General features: G+C 40.2%; 1 protein-coding gene across 3 annotated transcripts in view; it reads left to right on the plus strand.

The window, feature by feature from the left end:
• Nucleotides 1–22,404, plus strand: part of GPAM (glycerol-3-phosphate acyltransferase, mitochondrial) — a 48,466-nt gene that overhangs the window by 16,335 nt on the left and 9,727 nt on the right. For all 3 annotated transcript variants that reach the window (XM_065552505.1, XM_008173506.4, XM_065552506.1), the window contains 12 exons: nt 2,673–2,816; nt 3,430–3,526; nt 8,980–9,116; nt 10,055–10,154; nt 12,484–12,696; nt 13,088–13,201; nt 14,666–14,751; nt 15,864–15,979; nt 16,906–16,976; nt 18,599–18,863; nt 19,616–19,758; nt 21,253–21,330. In XM_065552505.1, the coding sequence (XP_065408577.1) occupies nt 2,673–2,816; nt 3,430–3,526; nt 8,980–9,116; nt 10,055–10,154; nt 12,484–12,696; nt 13,088–13,201; nt 14,666–14,751; nt 15,864–15,979; nt 16,906–16,976; nt 18,599–18,863; nt 19,616–19,758; nt 21,253–21,330 (1,564 nt within the window). The remainder of the gene's footprint in view (nt 1–2,672; nt 2,817–3,429; nt 3,527–8,979; nt 9,117–10,054; nt 10,155–12,483; nt 12,697–13,087; nt 13,202–14,665; nt 14,752–15,863; nt 15,980–16,905; nt 16,977–18,598; nt 18,864–19,615; nt 19,759–21,252; nt 21,331–22,404) is intronic.

The raw sequence follows: 22,404 nt of genomic DNA on the forward strand, positions 1-22,404 counted from the left end.
TTTTAATTATCGCTTGGGAAACTGTAATTTAGTTCAAAGCATCCAAATAAATGCAGTCGGCAAGCATTGTTGTTAGCTTTCCTGTCAGTACATCTTCGGCCTTGTCAGAAATAAAATCAAACAGAACATGTAGTATCTAGTTGTCTTGCTTATCTGTGGACTCATCCAAAATAATTGCAAAAGACTCTCATGAGTTACTTTGAGATTTCATCTGCTCAAAATGTGTAGTAAAACCTTTGGATGTTAGTCCTGTCATAGCTTATTCGCACTTTGTAAGTAACTGGCATTTTGTACATTCCGTTGAATGAACTCTCACAGCTTTGGGTGATCATGTTTATCCAATGGCATATTAGCCCTTGCAAATGCGTCCACAAGTTCCATTCTACCTAAATGTCAGGTCTCGGAGCTCTCTGTCACCTTCTTAAAAAGAGAAGAAATGTTTTTTAACTTTTCGTTTACCAGCAATGCATTATCTGCAGCCATCTTTCTGCTTTGATGGGTTTCCGAGTCTGTGGTGCTGAACCATTGCCCGGCGTGTGTGATCCAACGAAACATTGCAGCTTGTACAAAATAGTTTGTCACCATCGGCATGTAGAATTTGGCTTCCAAATTCTTTTACAGGATATGCTGCAGTAATCACTTCTGAGGTTTTTGTTTTACTTTGAACAATCAATTTACAGTAATTGCACATGGCTTTTTGTAGGCAGTCAATAGAGATTGTAACACTACAAAATCTCCCAAATGTCCATTTCTTCCAGTCAGTGAGTTGAGTCCTGTGTGTGATTTGCTGCAGTAAAGTGTCAATGTCCCCTCCCCAGGCAGCTGCAAAGGGAAGGGGACAGGAAGCAAGTGGGGTGGAGGGGGTGCGGAACTCTCTGCAGCCGGGAGAGATACCCAGGAACAGTTCTGCAGGGAAAGAGCAAGTGCTGTCCTGCCCGGACTAGCAGCTAGGAGCCCCATGCTGGGGCGCTCCCAGCAGCACAGGGAAGATCGTACCCAATGCTGTCCCAGAGCATCCTGCAGCAGGGGGAGGCACCCAAGGTGGGTCTGGTCTTCCCATCCACCCTTCAGAGCAGCTGTGCAGGGGATGGCCAAGTCCTGTCCCTCCCCAGCCCAGCTGGAGCTAGGAACCCTGTTGGCTGGGGGATCCTAGCACCAGGGGGAGATCGGATTTCACGGGGAAGGGCTTATTTCACGGTCTGTGGCGCATTTTTTACGGCCGTGAAATTGGTAGTGCCCTATCTCTAGCTTTCCAGCTAATAATGAATGATCAACTGAGGTGACCATAAGTTGAAACATTCTAAAAATAATAGGAAGGTGGCATGTCACATAACAGTCTGGAGCAATCTAGATCGAAGTTCATAACGTGTCAGATATTCTTGGTGTAACTGGAATGAAGGCTTGTAAAAGGGGAAGCATTCGTTGTAGTCTAATCCCCAAGAACTTCTTTCATGGAATTTGTTCTATATTTTGGGAAGGATCTTTTAGAGATAATTCTCTTGTCTCTGATAATCTACTCCAAATGAAATATCAAGCTAATTGTTAAGTCAGGATTTGTTCCCCTCTAGTACTATAACTGGATTGAAAAAAGGCAAAAGAAGCTCTGCAGCACATTCACTCTTTCAGTCCAATTCTGCAAAAGGCTTAGCATCTTTTACTCCCCCTGAAATCAATGGGAGTGCTCAGCACTTTCCAGAGTTGGGCCTTACCTGAGATCTTTTTTTTTTTTAAGTACAAGACAGGTTGTTGGGTGATTAGTGTTCTGTTGCCACAGACTTGCTGTGTGATCTTGGACAAGTACGGAAGCTCACTTAGTTCCTTAATCACTTGCTTCATTTCCCCCCCATTAAAGTGTACCTATTTCGCTGATTTTGTGAAGTTTGGTTAATATTTGTAAAGCACTTTGGGAACCTAACATGGCACGTGCTATAGAAGTGTAAACTATTAACTGCATAAATCTTTCAGTTAAGATAAGTGGAGTTTGCTAAAGCAGTAAAAAAGAAAAATACAAGCATTGTCTTTTTATTTAATTACAGATTTTAAAAAAAAGCTCTGCACAAAACAAGAGGCAACCATAATAGGCCCTACTCCTATCAAGAGGTGGATTTATAGTCTATGCTCTCATTCTGTAGTAGCTTTTTGAACTAGTGTTTATAGTTGGATTCCTAATTCACTCAGTTTCTGAGCTGACTTTCATAATATCCAGGAGTACTTACACAAATTTAAGGAATACTTTGAACATCAGCCATTGATCTGAGAGCTATCAGACCCTTGCTTTTAAAATTTTATATTTTATAGATGTGTTGTTGGAATGGAGAAACTTATTAAAGGCCAGCACTTGCCATGCTCTGTCAAGGGTTAACTGTGATAGCCAGTGAATGATATTTGCCTCTGTATTTATAACTTTAAATATGTTTCTGCAAATCATTGACCAGCTGATCCCAGTTTACCTGCAGATTGGTCCATTTCATTTTACGAGTATTTAATCAAAACTTAGATGACCATTGAATTTCAGTTTATGGCAAATGAAACACAATGTGCGTTTTCTTCCATCTTCCAACTTATTGCGATAGTTATATCATAGAATTGCCCATGTTCATTCCTTCTAGAAGCCGTCAATAAGCTGAACTCATTTGTTACAGAACTGTCTTGTGTTTTATTTTTAAAATCAGAGTGCAGAAGGCAATTGTAGAGGAGGCTTCTGTATTAAGTGCTGTAGGTACTCAGACAGACCTCAAGGCCATCAGCAAAGTGAAGAAAAAAGCTAGAAGGATTCTCCAAGAAATGGTGGCAAACGTCTCACCTGCTTTGATCAGGTAATAAAAATACTTCACCAAACTATGGTTATGCTTGCCTAGCATCAGGGGAAGGATCCCCAGTCTTTGCCTTTGTACATGAGCACAGCCTAAAGATTCCTATTTTAACGCTGGCCCTAATGCCACCCCAAAACATTAGGGTTATAGGTTTTAGCCTTAAAAAGGAAGCGTAATCATACTCTCATATTTGAACACACAGAATCCGTGGGCTTTCCAAGTTACAAATAATATGATAAAATTAAATAAATATACTTTTTTTCCTGAATTAAGCTGCTTGCCATCAGCCCAAAGGTACCCTCTATGTTTTTGCCTAAATCAGTTTCAGCATCTTGATCGTAAGTTACTGCAGCAATAGTCCATTTAACAATATTTTTCTTTAGTTATGAATCTTAAGATAGGAATGATCAAATTCCATGCTTCAGTGTGCAAGCTGATCATTAGAGATGTGAGGAAGGAATTCTCCCTGATTATGCCCGCAACAACGCCACTGACCAGCTGGTGTTGCAAACGCTACATATGTATGTGACAGTGTTGGTTATAAAAGCAATACAACAGGAAGGCCACTTTGAATGAAACTTAAACTTCTCTTGGGTTTAACATTTTTCACCTTTAGGTTGACTGGTTGGGTGTTACTGAAATTATTCAACAGCTTCTTTTGGAACATTCAGATCCACAAAGGCCAATTGGAGATGGTCAAAGCAGCCACCAAGGTAAGAAAATTACATAAAGTTTTAAAACGTGGGGAAACTTCTGATGGTACTTTCACTGGTGTAAATCAGGAGTGACTCCATTGAAGTCAGTGAAGTTATACCAGTCTAAATGAGATCTGAATCAGGCCCTAGTTCAGAGCCTATGCTGTCCAGTTCTGTGAACATACCATTCAACAGACCCATCTTTATTAGATAATCGTAGATATTATAGATATTGTGCTCTTTCCGCTGTGTGTTCCCAGCACCCTAAAAGACCAAGCCAAGTTCTGGTTTTGTCTCAAGTTTCAGGATCATTTTTGAGTGTAATGTCTGATGTGACCCACTGTTAACACGGCTACCCCTCTGATACTTGACACCACTGTAGAATGTTTTCGTTCTCTCTTCTCCCTCCCCCCACCATGCTGATACATGCTGCAGGCTAATAAATTACTAAACTTTTAAAAACTACTTATAAATGTAGACTTCAAGGAATAACCTGGTCTTCATACTTGTCTGCAAAGTGCCTCACCTACTGCTTGCTTATTTATTTAAATGTATTATAAGCATTCTTTCAAGTTCTACCAGTCTCCTTACTCCTCCCATTTCACAATATCCTGAAATTCTACACCTTTCATGCAGAATTTACCACAGAAAGGTGCTGTATGACCCATACACTGTCAAGTAATAAATAATTGCACTGAAATGAGAGAGAGGCGCCATTGATTTCTAAGGAACTTTACTGAGAGTATTTGGAGACCTTGTGCAACATTGCATAATAGTATGCAGTGACAATAAAATTGCAGCTTTTTCCTTATTTAATCATTTACCCTGTTAGCATTTTGGAGTACAATGTCTGGGAAAACTGCTATAGATAAAGTTAAGTTACCTTTTTACAAAACAAGTCAACCACCTGTTTACAGTGACAGTGGAAAATTTTGGCACATCTCAAATAATTGTCTTATACTTGCATTGATACTGTAAGTCTGAAGAACCTGCTAAGGTCATTCTACTGCTCCCTGCAGTGCCTACAGTTCAAACATTGTTAGTGCAATTGCCTAGTTTGTTCTCACTGCCAAAGCAAATAAGTGGAGAAGTGTAAAGTAAAATTCCTTCAGTTTTACTAATCTAAGGTGTTACTCGGGAAAGAAATTTTAGAAGACAAAATTCTTCTTCGAGAGGTGTCCCTGTGGGTGCTCCACTCCAGGTGTAGCTGTGACCCTGCGCCTTTGCTCGGAGAGTTTTACAGCAGTGCCCATATGGGTCGTGCACGCGCGGTGCCTGCCTCACGCGCCGTTGTCTGTTGAAGTGTCGTGTGTGCGACCCGGACTCCTCTGGCCTCAGACAGAACGCCGCAGTCCCGTTCATATCTAGTTTTTAGTCAGATCAATAAATAGTTATTTAGCGTTAGCCAGTTTATACCATTAGTATTTTAGTGCCAAGTTTCGTTTTTTTTATTCCCCTCTGTGTGCGCCCCCTCCCCCCACATTTTTTTCTTTCAACCCATAGTTAGATACTAGCCACTGTTATGCCAGGCTCACCGGGTTTCAAACCGTGTACCTCATGTAGAGAGGCAATGCCAGTGTCAGACAGACACTCACAATGTGTCCGCTGTCTGGGTGAATCTCACGTTTCCTGGAAGTGTGCCCATTGCAGCAAACTTAAAGCTAGGGCATGAAGAGACAGGGACCTGGGCTGAAACTCCTACTCATGGAGAAGTTCCTGAGATCGGCCTCCGACCCAGGACAACAGCCCCCTGGGTCACCGGCTCCTTCACTACCTAGCTCCCCAAAATAGATGGAACCAGCAAAAAACCACCTTCTACATTGTCTAATAGAGCGCAGACCAATAAAAAACGGTCACCAATGAGATCGCTCTCATCAGTGCTGACTGTGCCACGCCTCAGCACATATGATACTCCAGGCACTTCTGGCACTGTCCACAAGATGACTTCCACCGGCACCTCTGCCCCGGTACCGAGGCTAATGGCTCCAAGTTGTCAGCCTCCACCACAGCACCGCCGGCGCCTCTGACGGAGACGGCACCAGTGACCACTCCTGCCTTGGCGCTGCAACCTAACACCTCCAGAACCACAGCGCTAACATCAGCGTAACTGGCACCCACGCAGCCCTCCGTACCGACGGTGCAGATAACAACACTTCTCACAGCACCACACCATCAGTGCCACGCCATTTTCTGTATCATAGGGATTTGCTTGTCTCATTCACTCCACAGACTCCTCTCTTCATTACCCACATTTTCCCGAGACCATCAGTTCCACATCAGCACCTATCTCCAATTCCATTGTGATTCTCCAGTGATGAGGGCGACAAGGATGAAGGGGTATTCTCCCCTCACCACTGTTCCCTTGTCAGAACACCCACGACTGCTACACCACCCAGGTCTTGATCATCCTATGACCGTGACATGCCTCCCTGGTATGGACACCCATGGATGGGACCTCCCATGCCCTATCCAGGCCACTGGTCTTATTGGAGCCCTTGGTGGTCATATAGAAGACGCCACAGCAGAGACCCTAGCCCCCTCATAGGGAAGCATCTAAATCCCCGCCTCCACCTTCATACAGGGCAGAGGAGGACATACAGGGGGACCCCGTGGCAGAGCAGGCAGTAGATACTACCCCTGACACCTTGCCACCCACTAATTCCTCCTCTTCTCCTAATGAAGCTGTAATGCCTGCACCACGTATAACAGCGGATGATTTTTCCCAGTTTCAGGATCTGTTTAAAAGAGTGGCCGACGAACTTAAGATCGCCTTTGAGGAAGTGTCGGAAACTCAGCATGAGTTAACCAACATCTTACAAACTTCCTCCTCCTCTAAGATAGCATTGCCCATCAATGCTGCTATCATCGACTTGCCAAAATCAGTTTGGTAAACACTAGCCACAGTCCTGCCTACCTGTAAAAGGGCTGATCGAAAATACTACATCCCATCTAAGGGATCCGAATTTTTATTTACACATCCAATTCCTAATTCACTGGTGGTAGGAGGCGGTCAACCAAAGGGGCAAGCAACAACATTTCAGATCTACCCCTTCGGATAAGGACAGCAAGAGGCTAGACCTCTTCGGACAAAAAGTCTATGCTTCCTCTGTGCTCCAATTCAGAGTGTCTAATAATTCGGCCCTACTGGCCAAGTATGACCATAAGAACTATGCTAAGTTTAACAATTTTATTGATGACATTCCGGCGGCAAAGAGACAACAGTTCAAATTATTAGTCTCTGAAGATCAAACCATTGCTCTCACGGTGCTGCAAGCTTCACTAGATGCTGCTGACACTGCAGCCAGATCCACAACCATAGTCATGCGGAGGGCATTGCGGTTCACATCTTCCACATTCCCGCGCGAAATACAGAATACAGTGGAGGACCTCCCATTAGATGGAGAGAAGCTGTTCGCTGCTAAGACCAACGAGGTTCTTCACACTATGAAGGACTCGCAAGCCACACTCCAGTCCCATGGCATCCTTACCCCTGCTACAAGGAGAAGATAGTACAGGTATCAACCATACCAATTCCCCAGATATGCTGCTTATACTCAGCAGAGACCATACAAGCAGCAACAACAACAGAGACAAAGACAAAGGCCACAACATCATCGCCCACTACCAGCAATGGCGTCTCAGCCTCCTTCCTCCAATAAACAAATTTGAAGCTTTGGCTGAGGGCCTAGAAGACCTCTCGCCGGTTCCAACGCATGGTACTATCATCCAACTCTTTGGAGACTGTTTACGCCCCTTCTACATCAAGTGGGCAGCTATTACCACTGACAAATGGGTCCAAGAAGTCATCCACTTTGGCTATACATCCCTTTCCTTTCCATACCCCCCAACCCCACCCCTTCAGGGACCCCTCTCACGAACTACTGTTGTGCCAAGAGGTAGAACATTTCCTCCAATTGGGGGCAGTGGAGTTGGTCCCCAAACAACACAAGGGAAAAGGATTTTACTCCCACTACTTCTTAACCCAAAAGAAAAGCGGCGATGATGATCCATCCTCGACCTCAGGTGACTAAACAAGCCCATAAGGAAGCAAAGATTTTGGATGATCACTCTAACAACTATAATACCAGCGCTGGAACGGGGACTGGTTTACAGCCCTCGACCTCCAAGATGCCTATTTTCATGTGGTGATATACCCCACTCACAGGGGGTTTCTCAGATTTACTTTAGGCATGGACCACTAACTATACAAGGTGCTACCCTTCGGCCTGTCAACAGCACCCCGTGTCTTTTCCAAGATCTTCACAGTGGCAACAGTGCATATGAGGAAGCAAGGAGTAATTGTATTCCCTTACCTGGACGATTCTCCTCAAGGCGCACACTCAATTGGAAGCCGTTCACTCCATGCAAATGGCAATAAGCTGTTTCCACAGCCTCGGCCTACAAATAAACACACAGAAATCAACGATAGAACCTACCCAACAGTCGGTATTCTTCCGTGCCTATCTCGACTCCACAACAGCGAGGGCGCCTTTCTCGACTCCACAACAGCGATGGATCACTCCTGCGGGATAGATTCAACTCCATACAAACAATCAGCCACAGGGCACAGCAGCCCACAAACCACAGCCCACGAATGCATACAACTTTTGGGCCAAATGGCAGCGTGCACATTTGTGATCAAACATGCATGTTTGCACATGTGCTGCCTGCAGGGATGGCTGTCAACAGTGTACAAACCAAACAAGCACAACATGAACATCCTCTTAACAATGCCCCACAAGATCAAGGAATCATTAATCTGGTGGACTCACCCACACAACCAGCACAGGATGTTTACACAGGACCCTCTGTCATAATTGCTCACGACAGATGCCTTCCTCGTCTGGTGGGGAGCACACATGCAACATCGCACAGCTCAGGGGCTATGGTCCAGAATAGAGACTGGGTTACACACAAATCTCCTGGAACTTTGCGCTGTGTGCAATGCCTGCTTCCACTTCCTACCGTTCATACAAAACCAACACGTACTAGTGATGACCGACAACATCGCTTGTATGTTTTATATAGTTCTGCTTTACAGTCACCTGGAACGGAGCACCCCCAGGGACACCTCTCTAAGAAGAGAAGGTTACTCACTTTGTGCAGTAACTGAGGTTCTTCAAGATGAGTGTCCCTGTGGGTGCTCCACTACGCACCCTCCTCGCTCTACTTCGGAGCTGGGTACAGGCTTTGAGGTGGAGATGGAACTGAGAAGTGTGTGTCGCACACGCAACACTTCAACAGACAACAGTGCACAAGGTAGGTACCGCGCGTACACGACCCGTATGGGCACTGCTGTAAAACTCTCCGAGCAAAGGTGCAGGGATGCACCTATGGAGCACCCACAGGGACACTCATCTCGAAGAACCTCAGTTACTGCACAAGGTGAGTAATCTGCTCTTTGCTCCAGAGTATCCCATTAATTTTGTTTCATCTTTTTTTCTTCCCCCCCCTCCCCCACCCCCAAATAGATGAATTTGCCTCTTATCTTCTTGCCTGTTCACAAATCTCACATCGACTATCTGCTCCTCACATTCGTTCTTTTCTGCCATAACATCAAAGCACCGTACATTGCTGCAGGGAATAACCTCAACATCCCCATCTTCAGGTAAGGATAATATGCTGAGCTAAACTTTAACTTGCTCTCAAAAATAAAGCCAAAGGGGCATATGCTCAGTTGTTGTATATTGTCATAGCTCCACACCAGCTGAGGATCTGCCCCAAATTGTTTAGGATTTGTGATGGTCATTGTGGTCATACCTTGGAATTTACTTCGGTCCTATCTAGCTTTACTTTGGTCTTATTTGATCTTATTCAAGAGAGAGTCTTGCAAAATCCTTTAGAGACATTCTTTGTTAAGGAAATTGGAAAAGGAAGAATATTGTGTTGAGACTTAGTTACTGAGTCGCTCTGAGGAAGGGGTGTATGAAGAAATGCTGATAAATGGGGGCTAGCACAAGTTTAAGAGCATTTGTTCCCCTTCATCTGTGGAGACTCATTGGGATTTGGGAGAAATTGTGTATTCAGTTAGTGGCAGGCAACATAGAACTTTGAACACAGAGGGCTGTTTAAGTTAAATACTGCAGCCCTCATCTTTGTAAGTTATGTCAAGTGTTAAAAGATTGAGAACACTCACATAAGCATTTGAAATTTGGCAGTAATGTGGGGACTAGAATTCTCCCAGAGCACTCCCTATCTATTTATATTTGGTATTTATATGCACCCCCCCCCCATTAAATTTGAGTGCCATAGAATTTGTAGTGTATTTATCCTCCCAACATCCCTGTGAGGGAGGGCAGTGCTCTTAATCCCATTTTACAGGGTCACACAGGGAGTTTGGCAGAGCAGGGAATTGAACCTGGGTCCTAGACTAGTGCCCTGACCACTAGACTATTCTTCCTGTCTTTCATTTGTGAGAGAATGGCTGAGATATGCACATTGTTCTGCCTCATCTAATTTTTTCCTGAAGCTGTTGGCTGGTTTATACATTCCACTCCTTTCATATTTGACTAAAATCAGTGAATAGAATCATTTGTTGATTTGTAGCACATTGATCCGCAAGCTGGGAGGCTTTTTCATTCGGAGGAGGTTGGATGAGAACCCTCACGGACGTAAAGATGTCCTTTATAGAGCTTTGCTGTATGTGGTATGTGTCTTTTCTTAATTTGCGAATATAAAATTTGAATCGTCACAGAGACGGGAAAATGTAAGTTTGTTCTCTGTAACTTCATTAATTTGAACAGCATTGCCTGATGAGAAAGTTAAATTGTTTATTATCTTGATTTTAGCATGTGTATGTGTGTTTTGTTACATTAGAGAGAAAATGTTAATTCTGTGCTGAGTGAGGTCCTGAACCTATGAAGTGCATGAGAGTCGAGGGTGTTCAGCACCTGTCAGGATCAAATTTTTCCCCTGTGTGAGTCTCTAATGGGGATATGGGATTGCCCTCAGTGTAAATTAACACTAAAATTAGGCCTACTGGGACAGCTTCTGATTTTACTTATACTAAGGTAAATCTAGAACAGCAGTTCCCAAATTGTATTTGTTCATGTACTTAATTGGTGTTTGAAGTACCACATGCACACTTTTTTTTTTCTTTTTTTTTGCACATTTGTTTTAGGTCTCAGTAGGTTTAATTTAAGTATTTCTGGACTCTATGGTAAAATATATCCCTAAAGAAACCTAAAATGTTCAATTATAGTTAGGGCTGGCATGAAAATAATTCCATTTTGTGAAAACTGTTGAGGTTTTGCCATTTGTTTATATTCTGATGTGGCATGAAATCAAGACAGTTCAAAAATTTGTAGTAAAAAAAGAGACCACTCTAGAATAGCTAGTAGCCCTACGGTTAGACCGCACATCTGGGATCTGGAAAACCTAGGTTCAAGTTCCTAGTCTAAAAGGCAGAGTGCTATAATACTAGATTATGCTATTCTGGGGTGTCTCATATTGATAAGAAACTTCATGATGGAAAACCTTTCTGGTGAAAGTTGAATTGAAACCGCTGTTTCTCCATGAAAAGTTTTGGTGTTGTCAAATCAGCATTTTCGTAAAAGGTTTAATCTAAAAGTTCCTAACCAGCTGTAATTATAACATCCTTTGTAAACATTTCAAGTTTTTAAGACAGTGCATCAAAAAGAAACATAATGAGGCAGCCGTTATTTCTTTCATGTTAAACAATTAAACAACATAAATGCTGTCTTGATATGCTATGATATGCCATTAACTACACTCAGTGGATTGACTCTTTTTAATTTGTCTAATCTGAGTTTTAAATTCCTGCTAATTTTATCGGGATTATTATTGAACAGTAGCCAGAATTCACTTTGCTTCCTGTTTTACAAAATTTAAATCGAGAAAAATATTAAATATTTTGAGACGCTCTGGGAGAGAATAAGAGACGCGCCATGACAAAGAAGGCTGCACGTGTGTCAGAGGGCAGATATAGAGAGATGTGGGGAGTCTTGGCTGGTATTGGAGGGGCTTCAGCTCCACGAAGCATCTTGCTCCTCAGCAGAACGCTGGGCACGCTGCACAGTGGCTCCCCCTGCTGGGAGGAGGCTCAAATTATAGCCAGCTGGCTGCTGTCCTGGTGAACAACCAGGCAGCTCTCCTTAGTCCCGTAGCCAGGCTTTTATCCACTGCAGCTGGCCAACAATCCTTCCCTCTCTACCCCCTGCAGCAGCTTCCTGTGGGGGGGCCATTCTATCTCACGCTCCCTGCAACTGTAGGTTTTGCAGCGGCTCTGCACTCATGTGTCTTTTCAGATGAGAGAAGCTCTGGCACGGTTATATGGAACTTTGCAGAATCTCCCCAGTAGCTCGAGCTGTGTGGTTTGGTGCAAGGCTAGGCCCAGCAAAAAGCTAGCCAGCTGTGCACCACCTGAGAGTACAGTTCCCACAGCATTCAACCCCCTGCTAAATAAAGCTACTATGATGACACGGTCGTACAGTGTTACTCATCGAAATTGCTGAACGTGTCCAGGAGAGTGTTTTGTTTCTCAGGCATTGTAGGATGTACTGCAGTGCATGGGATCACTTTTCATTTGAAACCAAAATATTTTTTTAAAAGGATGTTGGTGCATCTTTTCCAGCAAGCTCTCATGCCACCCTGCCATACATGTACAAAAGTTTGGGAACTCCTGAGAGTAACCCTACTGACTTCATTGAAATTTTGTTTATGTATGTGCTGATGTGCTTGGCACTATTCAAGATACAAAAAGAAAGATGTACTTGCAATTTAGAAGATGGGCCATACTGGGAAATCCAGAGAAGAGAATAATTTAGGTGTCTAATTTACTTGTGTAAAACTCTAATTTCCTGTTATAATTCATGATTATTCATGCAGATTTGGATTTATCTTGGCTCCAGTTTTGTAAAGAGGATTCTATTGCTGATATGGAACAGTGCATTTCTGTGTAGATATGTCTGTATCATTAGTTTTTTTGTTTTTTCTTTTACTCACTATCCCTTTAGCACATAGAGGAGTTGCTTAGACAGCAGCAGTTCTTAGAGATATTCCTGGAAGGCACACGTTCTCGGAGTGGAAAAACATCCTGTGCCAGAGCAGGTCTCTTATCTGTGGTGGTAGATGCTCTCTTCACAAATGCCACCCCAGACATACTAATTATACCTGTGGGAATCTCCTATGATCGCATCATTGAAGGTCACTATAACAATGAACAGCTGGTAAGGAGCAACTGAAGACTTATTGTCTTGCCTATGGGGTTTTCTGTTTGTTAAGTAAAAATGTATCTGATTTTTGTGCTAGTACTGCTATGCCATGAGTGCTTAAACTTTTTGTGTCGGATTTAAAAATGCAAAGTAACATGAATCATGAAAGTCCTTGACCTAGAGAGCTATCTTGATATTTGAGTCTTGTATATCACTGGATACAAATTCATCACTTAACAAATACAAATAATAAAAAGCCATATGATTCCCTAGACTTTTGTCATGGCTCTACTCTTTGACTTTTAAAAAGACTTGGATTTATTGTAACTGTGGTTAAGCTTCCGTTAAATATCAATGAACTTTTAATTGCAAACGAACATTGGTTTTGCTTTTCAATGTTGTGCAGGGGAAGCCTAAGAAGAACGAAAGCCTTTGGAGCGTAGCCAGAGGAGTCTTCAGAATGCTGCGGAAGAATTACGGATGTGTCAGAGTAGACTTTGCACAACCATTTTCCTTAAAAGTAAGTTTCATATCCATAAAAACACTTTAAGTTCTTATGAATTCTTAGCTGCTTTAAAATGCAGGAAACCACAACTAAACTGTTGGCACAGAAGTACTGTTTTCAGCCTATCAATGCAATGAAGCTGTTTTTTTCAAAAAAATCACTATTTGATACCCCTGAGAAGATTCATAGGGTGTCCATCCATGGTGTGAAGTCCAGTACAGATTTGAGTGTTATAACAGAATGTCAGACCAGACGGGGTCATTGGACATAAAGCCAGTATCTATCTTGCAGGAGTGATCAATAATAGAGGAAAGTAAAAATTCCCAAAGAGGCATCTGATCAATTGTGTATTGCTGTACAAAAAAAATGGGGAAATATATTTCCTGTACAGTAGTTGACTGTCAAATAGTTTTTTATGTTTAGGTCTTATTCAGCAATATGTATTAAAATGTACAGAATTTCAGTTTGAAAAACATAGCTAATTTTGGCATCCCAAACTTTTCCACTCAGCCTGGGTTTATAGAAAGTAGACACGGTCAAATTAATTGGATATCTTTTTGCTGAGATTGAGTTTGATAATGGAAATAATGTTGATGTAATATACATATACTACTGTAAGGCATTTGTGAGCATGCGGTGTAAGCTGAGTAGAGAGCTGTCTGTGAAAATTTACCCCTAATTATTTACGTAGCTTTGCTTGAAGGTAAATATTTTTGCTGAACCAGAAGAACATAATGTCCTGAAGTCAGAGTAACTTAAGTGATAACTAAAACTTCTGTCTTTAAAGGTTATTTGTTAAAAGCGTAGAATTCTTGAGGTCCAGTCATGTACTGTACCTCCTGAGAAACACAGCACAGAAGATACAGCCAAGTGGACGCGGGGCAAAGGTGGTTTTTTTTTCTAGACACCTTCCTGCTGCCTGGATTCTGGGAAGTCTAATTTACAGCAGTCTCCCCATCATTGCCTGTAGTTTGTCACTGCCAGAATTTCTGTAGTGGTGTTCATCTGTGGAGATGCCCCGTATGCTAGAGTCTGTGAGAAGGGCAGTATAAGACCGTTAATGTCATCCATATGCTGCTCCTCCACTGGGGACTTGATATTGCTCCCATTCGAATCAATGGAAAAACTCCCATTCACTTTAATGGTGCAAGATGTATCCCTAAGGCAGTTTCTGCCAAAGAGGTGCAAGGGAATCTTTCCCTTGTGTGTGTGGTGTTTTTTTTTTTTTTTAATTGCAGTATTTTCCCCAAACTCAGAATTCTATTCAGAGGGAAAGGTTCTCCTCTACCTGATGCCAACTCCAGACAGAACCACCAAACTGTAGTGATCTTTCCACTATCTCACCTTTTTTTTCCCCGTACTTACTCTTTCATGGTTGCTTTTTTTTTTTTTTTTTGATTGGTACAAATAAGATAGCAAAATTAGCTATTGGATGCTACAATTAATGGGAAAATGTACAAATAAGTATTATATTTACAGGAATACCTAGACAGCCAAAGTCAAAAACCTATGCCCGCCATGCTATCTTTGGAGCAAGCTCTGTTACCAGCTATACTTCCTTCACGGTAGGATGTTTTTCTGGAACCTTTTTGGTAGTATTTTTGGATTAATATATATTTCCAGTAGTGTCTGGTAGTTATGTCCTTACGAATAATGAAATTGTTTCCCATGTAACCCTTATGGAAAAATCCTATAAAATAGAACACAAACACAAAAATTTTACTCTAGGATTTTTAAACTATCCTATACCATTCTAATAAATTGAAGAATATATCCCTGCTGTAGAACTCCTGTTCAAATAAACTATAGGAATGCTATCATTCTCTGTTAAGTTCTGTATAGTTTTAGAATAATTTCAAGTGAACTTAATTGGTTTAAATAAATTTTAATTCTATAGGAGCGTACAAGGAAAGAAAATGACACATTTTAAAATGTATCTTTATTTAAATCTCCCACATAATTCAGATATTATTTCTAATTACTCTAAGATGAAAGGCGCACATTCGTTCACTCACTAACGATGTCTGATTCAGCACAATACAGTGATTGACAGTGCTATTGTCAGTGAGCTCCTGTCTGTTAATTACTTTTGCTCGAAATGTGAAACTGTGTTGTGGAGATATTCCTGAATTTTAGACTATTTTATATTTAATTTGAGTAATTTGCATGGCTTGTCTAAGCCTGTGTGGTACTAATTGGTTCCTGTAAAGAGAAGTTGAGTAAGTCATTTGTCTTTAAAGCATTGTCATGCCATGTCATACCCTTGCTTTGATATGCAAAACAGCTGGACTGAAAACTCTATTCTAAAAAGGTTTGCATTATATGTTTTTTTGTTGCTTGTATTCATTAAAGGAAAGGGTTGTGGGATATGTCTGATGTAATGGAGAAGTCTGAATAGCCAAAGAACAAAGTGAATACTCTGTGTTGCTTTTCTTAGAATTTCTAGGAATATGTGTTATAACATGAAGAAAGAGTCTGGAATATGTTGAGAAAAGTAGTTAATGGGAACTTTGTAGGACTTGTAATGCTTAAAGACGTTTTTGTATCCTTGTTAGAATGTCTGATTTTATTTGTGCATTATAGTTCATTTAATGTATGTAAATGATGATAATGTAGGTTACAGTTTGACAAGACTTGCATGTTTTCACACCGTACGTTATTTTTATGCTATCTTCAGGCCTAACGATGTTGTGGATGAAGTTACGGAGGCTACACTGGGTGATTCCTGGGATTTATCCAATGAGCCCTTTAGAAGACAGTTGATAGCCAACTTGGCTGAGCATATATTGTTCAGTAAGTATAGAATCAATCATATGTATTGACTGTATATCTTGGTCCTCTGACTGCATTAACTAATTTACCATTTGATAGCATTTTTACTAGGCTGAGGGTGATTTCTTTTCAGGTAAGAATTTTGTTTTCTTAAACACTTAAAATCTCATCCCTTTTTAAAGGAAATTGTCTCTCTATGGCATTCTTATTTCATTTGCTTTGATACATTTACGTTCTTTAGATCTGTATTCTGGGATGCTGCTGACTTGCTATAAGTGTTTGCGTCAACTGTTGTGCGTTTACATTCCTTTTGGCAATAAGTAGGAAATTGCCCCCAGAGGTAGAGCTGTTGAAATCACCATTTCTTTAAAGAATTACTTGAGTTTGTGTATCTGCTTATCCAGCCATTGTCCGGTTTTGTAGGTTCTATAATATGCAGCTTAGGCACCAGATCTGATATGTAAACAAAGATATAGCTATAGATAATGGTACGTAGTTATGTATATTTTAGCAAATGTTTGAGATAGACTTCTTCACTCATGCCTATTAATTAAAACCACTTCAGTCAGTTCATGTTTTACATTTCTAAAGTACTACAAAACATTGAGTAATCATCTCAGCACTTTCGCTAGCTAGGTATGTGTAATCACCCCATGTTACACATGAAGAAAATGAGATACTGAGAGTTGGGGTGACTTGCCAAAGGCCACATGGCAAGTTAGTGACTGGGTAGGTTGGAACTCTAGAGTTCCTGGCTTTTTGCTCTTTGATTAGTCCCTTACGGTACACTACAGCTTGTTGAAAATGTAAAGCCCTATAGAAATGTCTAAGGGCCAACTATAATTATTAGTTGATTCGTGCTACTGTCATTTTATGCCATATTAATGACTTGTTAAGCATTTCAGATGCTTAACAGGTCAGCATAGCTTTGTTTTGTTTGCTTCTAGCTGCTAACAAGTCATGTGCTGTGATGTCAACACACATAGTTGCCTGTTTGCTGCTCTACCGACACAGGAAGGTAAGGCTATATTGCTGCTGAAATAGCCATATGCTACCTTCATGCAGAATTGCAAAATTCCAGTGGTGAGAAAAGTGTGCACTTCAATATTACATTGAAATAATATTTGAAAGAGATTTCAGCTAGCTTATTATAATAGGTGTTCCAGTTAATGGTGGGTACTTAAAGATATTGTGCTACTTTGCTTTCAGTTACCATTAAGCTTGGTAGAATTCAATTTTTTTTTTTTTTTATAATTTTGACAGATAATATTGATGGCTTTTAAAAGCATTTTTAATTTTTTTATCAAAATGTTCAGTTGTGGAAAATTATTACGTGCTAATGGGGGGGGGGGTAAGACTAATTATTTAATGACAGTAGATGCTGAGATTCAAAAAGATAAAACATAACCATTAACACAAATTGTCAACATTACATGTCAAAATATACAAAATAAATATCCTTAAATCAAACTCTAATAAGTTCTCAAGCAGCATTTTTCTTTCCTTGCCTATCCATACATTTTGATTATCAATGTAAATATTTTTGTCAGCTTGCATATGTATGATGAAATCTGTTTACTGACTTTTCCTGATAGAAATCAAGTCCTTCCAATCCTAGTTATCATTGGGGAAAAAAAGGAACCTTTTCCTAAAATTAAAAAAAAAAAAAAAAAAAAAAAAAAACTGTCATCCCATGTTAATTTCAGGACTTACTGGTGATTTTTAAAAGCAAAAATTTTGTTCCTTTTTATTGCTACTGGGTGGCTTTGTGTTTTGTTTTTTAGCTCAGTTATTTCAAATCAGTTCTAGCAGGATGAATTGCTGAACTATTATGTTTATTTTCAAATAAAATTTAATGTGTGGCTCTTAAAGAAAGATACTAGTATTCATTGCTACACTCTCTTTTCCATTTTATTTAAAATCCCTCATCAACACACCAATCCAGAGCTCTAGGTACATGTTCAGAAATTAAAATAAAACATACAAATGAGAAGAAATGGTCAAAATATAGACTCTGCCCAAACTAGGGTACTATCACTTTCCAGTTCAATCCAATCATTCCCTTTTCCTATAGAGAGAATTTGGGAGAACAGATGTGCTTTGCGACAGGATCTGAAGCTCAGCAAATATGGCTTATGGTAAACTGAGAAGGGAAGCAAGTTCCAGAGTTGAGAAAATGTTCTTCCTCGAGCCTCCTATCAATTAAACAATAGATCTGTTAGCAAAAATATCTCAGGTGATCATATGATACAATGGCAGGTGATGGAGATGAGATTTTTAAAGTACACAGGCTCTGACCCTGCTAGGGCTTTATAGGCCGTGAGATGCACTATTAAGCAAACAAAGCAGTCGCACCTTGGACTAGCTGTAGTTTCTGGGTGATTTTAAGGTTTAGCCCCATGTAAAGCATTTTGCAGCAGTCCAGTTGGAGGTGGCACAGTCATAGATTACTTTGGCCAAGTCTGCTTTGGAAGAAAACATTTGTTCGTGTGATAAGTGGTGCTTTGGGTTATTATAAATTAATTATGCGTTTGACTTATTTACTGTGTTTGGAGATTGCAAATAAGTTTAACCTGTCCTCTTAAAATTTTGTCTTGGGTTAGGGTTACATTATTTAATCTTGTGACTCTGCTTCTTCAGGGAGTTGACCTTTCCAAGCTGGTGGAAGACTTCTTCTCTATGAAGGAGGAGGTCTTGGCCCGTGACTTTGACTTGGGATTTTCAGGAAATTCTGAAGATGTTGTCATGCATGCCATCCACCTGTTGGGGAACTGTGTAAATATCACAAACACCAGCCAAAACAATGAGTTCTTCATCACTCCCAGCACAACTATTCCCGCTGTCTTTGAACTCAACTTCTACAGCAATGGTGTACTGCACGTCTTCATCAAAGAGGCCATTATTGGTATGTACTAGTTTTTAGCAGGAGGAGATTTGTTTGTATGAAGATTTTTTTTTTTTTTTTTAAAATCCTTTCTCCCCCAAAAGGAATATATGAAGCAAAACCTGCACAGAAATAACTTAATTGTTTGGAAATTGGTTATCTTGGGTCAGAAAATTATTCCACCTGTCCTTTACCCCATATTCACCATTAAACAAATAGCTGAATGAATACAGTGGGTGTTTTTTTTTTTTTGTCCATTCTTCTTGGCAGTCTCCGTGTATTGGCCACTGCCAGAAACAGGGACCTAACTTTATGGACCAGTGATCTGATCCAGCATGGCAGATGTTCCTATCTTGAAAATTTTAATAAGATTCTGCTTTAGTTTTACATTAACTGATCACTAATGCGATAGTGACTTCCTCTTCTGTCTTTTGTTCCAGAGGTAGGGTATATCGTGACTGTTTTTAATTCTTGTTAATGATTGGATCAGAATCACAGTTCAGAGTTTCATTATTTAACTTTTACACACGGTGGTATAATCTTTTATTTTTTAGTAGCTTTATCTTTTAAAATCTGTTTCCTTCAGTTGTGCACCATTGTAGTTCATGTATATGGGATGATTTTGCTTTTGTCAATTGATAGGTTTCAGTTATAAGTGTAATGGTTGTCAGTTTTTAAGCTTATTAACAGGAGAGTTATACAAACCTAAGTCTCCCTTATTAAAAAGCTCTGTAGGAAAACTAACCACCCTTGTATTCACATTTCTGCGCTAGCCTGCAGTCTTCATGCAGTGCAGAGTAAAAGGTATAGAAATGGCATCAATGGCGTTTCTCCCAACCTGATTAGCCAAGAACAACTGGTCCGCAAAGCCGCCAGCTTGTGCCACCTGCTCTCCAATGAAGGGGCTATATCCTTGGTAAGTGAAGTTTATCATAGTACTTGTCCATAACTTCAACTCCATTCTGTTAGTGTCTGTCTTCGTTGTTCTAAATAGAATGGATTTTTTTGTTTTTTTATCTGCACTCTGTTTCTAATGTAGTTGTTCGGTCTTAATATGTTTACTTTCAATAAAACTTATTGGATCCATAGCATGGCTGAGGGTCAAAATGTTTCTACTTTTCAATTATGTAGTTGAATTAGTCTAGCTCACTTGAAACCATTTCTAGACAAATAACATGAATGAAGTGAGCTTGACAAGTCAATTCATTATCTGAGATTTTCTGAGCCAGGGGAGACATCAATCAACATGGTGCTCATGATATGGTTTAGATGTTTGCTATGTATGTAGTGAATACCTATTGCTCATGTAGTGAGAAACTGATAGTACTGGCTATGAGCTTGGAATATTTCTGCTATTCTAGTACTAGGCCTCTCCTGCGAAGAGACTGCCTGCCAGACTATACAGTGACTTTGTTCTAAACAAACTGTGAAATCAAGACTACCAAACTCTTTGCACGTGTGACTGGAATCAAATCGAAATCAGGTCTCCAGACTTTAAAGGCATTTTCCCAAGTTACAGAATACCTCAGTCGTCCTACTGCACATCATCAAATATTTATCAGCGATCTTACCCATGACTTGACATGCCTTATTCAAATGTAAACCAATAAAGGAACCGTTGCAAATACCGCTGTTTTAACTTTATAAATACACTGATTGTTTTTGTTTTTAAAAGATAATGTGTTTCCTGCTGTTTTCAGTAAGTGTCCACTTAGAATCTTAGAAATACATTTCCTCTTCTTATAGATTTAGTTCTGATATTGGGAAACTTTGCTGCAGTTTCCCAGCCCCCTCTTCCTTTCTTATTGTTTGAATGGAGCATAAATTATGTTTGATTTCTTGTCTGGGTGCAGTGCAGTTTGAGGAATAGAGCTGATTAACAAATTTATGCTCCTTATTCTGCCTTGGAGGTTAATGATTTTTGTTTTTTCTTAATCTGGTGGACATTCCCCACCAGATTATAACCACTGAGAAGTAGGGCAGTTTTGATTCTAAGTTTCTTTAAACTTTAGGAGAATTTGTGGAATAGGTCTTGCAGCTTTTATATTAATGGAGTTTTTGTTCCAAACTGGCTCAATGATTAGCATTTATTCATGTTAACAAAATAATAGTAATAAGATGTAAAAGTTCTGTTAGGTCACCTGGTCCAGCTCCTTGCCAGTGAAAGATTTTTCCATATCTCAAATGCTTTGTCCAGTCTAATTTTAAACATCCCATTCATGATTTTTTTTTTGAAGTGTACATGAGGGCGAGAAAAGAATAAAACATGCACTAATGGAGTGGGAGCGTTGATAAGAATTGAGGAACTTGCTTAAAAGGGACATTGTTATGTCTAAAAAAATATGCTGGTTGACTAGGGAAAAACAATTTATAAAGGATTAACTTTTTAACTTTTTTTATTTTTGTTAAGCCTTGTCAGATGTTATACCAAGTTTGCCATGAGGCAGTCGAAAGGTTCATACAATATGGCATTCTTTTGGTGGCAGAGGTAAGATGATTAAATTTTTTTTGTTTTCCACTTTGCCTGCAGTCATGGAATCCTTTTGCTTCTCACTAACTATATGCCTTATTCCAAGTACCTAAACTGGCACTTTTTCACTTGAAGTGCATAACGACTAAGGAAATCCTAAACTGAAATGTCTTTATTCTTTTATTTTAAAGCACAAGGTATTTTGGCAGAATCACTTTTTGATGTTATGGATGATCACATATATGGGACCAGGATCCTAATAAAGCTAGTGCTGCTTATGATGATTACACCAACTCTTAAAGTGGGCTGTGGTGATACAGTTTAATATTGAAGTCCTTGTAAATTTCAATCACTACGTAACACAGGTCATCCTTAGCTCCCGTATGGTCCCTTTGCTCTGGTACAGCAGCTAAAAGGGACCAGGGGTAACTGGGGATTCCCTTGATATGTGGGAATCCACAGGTGATGCAGCCATAAGGCAGCTCTAGTTTGCTCCAGGATCTCCTGGTGCTTTCAGGGATTGGGGAATTGCAGTGTCAAGGTATTTTTACTTCCCACGTTCTACGGTCCTGCAGCAAATGCAGCACGGCTAGACTAAGCATGGAGGCAATAATTTCTGTCTTCCAGATTTGTGTCCATCAGGGAATTTCTTAACACAATATTTTTTTGATAGGTGAGTAAAAGCTTAATGTATCATGTTGCGTTTTTTCCATGTCAGAATCATACCACAGCTCCATGACGATTATCAAGTATAAAGTAGAGGAAAAAATAAGACAGTTAAATATACTTGACTGCTTCCTTCTTTTAGTTCTCCTGTTTGAAGGGGAAACTAGATCCACATCCTGTGCTTTGATGACCCTTGTTCAGCTCCACTCCATTGCACCTCTTGTGGTATCCCAAGTTCCCCTTTTAATGTGTAGTTACATAGGTAGAATTCACTTCACCTGTTTTCTGGAGACAGATTTTTCTGGCTCTAAAACTCTCTTGTTTTCTGGATGTGTTACCTACATTTATACATAAAATGTTGGCATATAATCATGTATTACAATGAAGTCTCTACATGAAGCATTTCTTGTCCTCTGAATCCTATTC

Source organism: Chrysemys picta, chromosome 7 (assembly GCF_011386835.1).
Source record: "Chrysemys picta bellii isolate R12L10 chromosome 7, ASM1138683v2, whole genome shotgun sequence".
NCBI classification, from domain to species: Eukaryota; Metazoa; Chordata; order Testudines; family Emydidae; genus Chrysemys; species Chrysemys picta.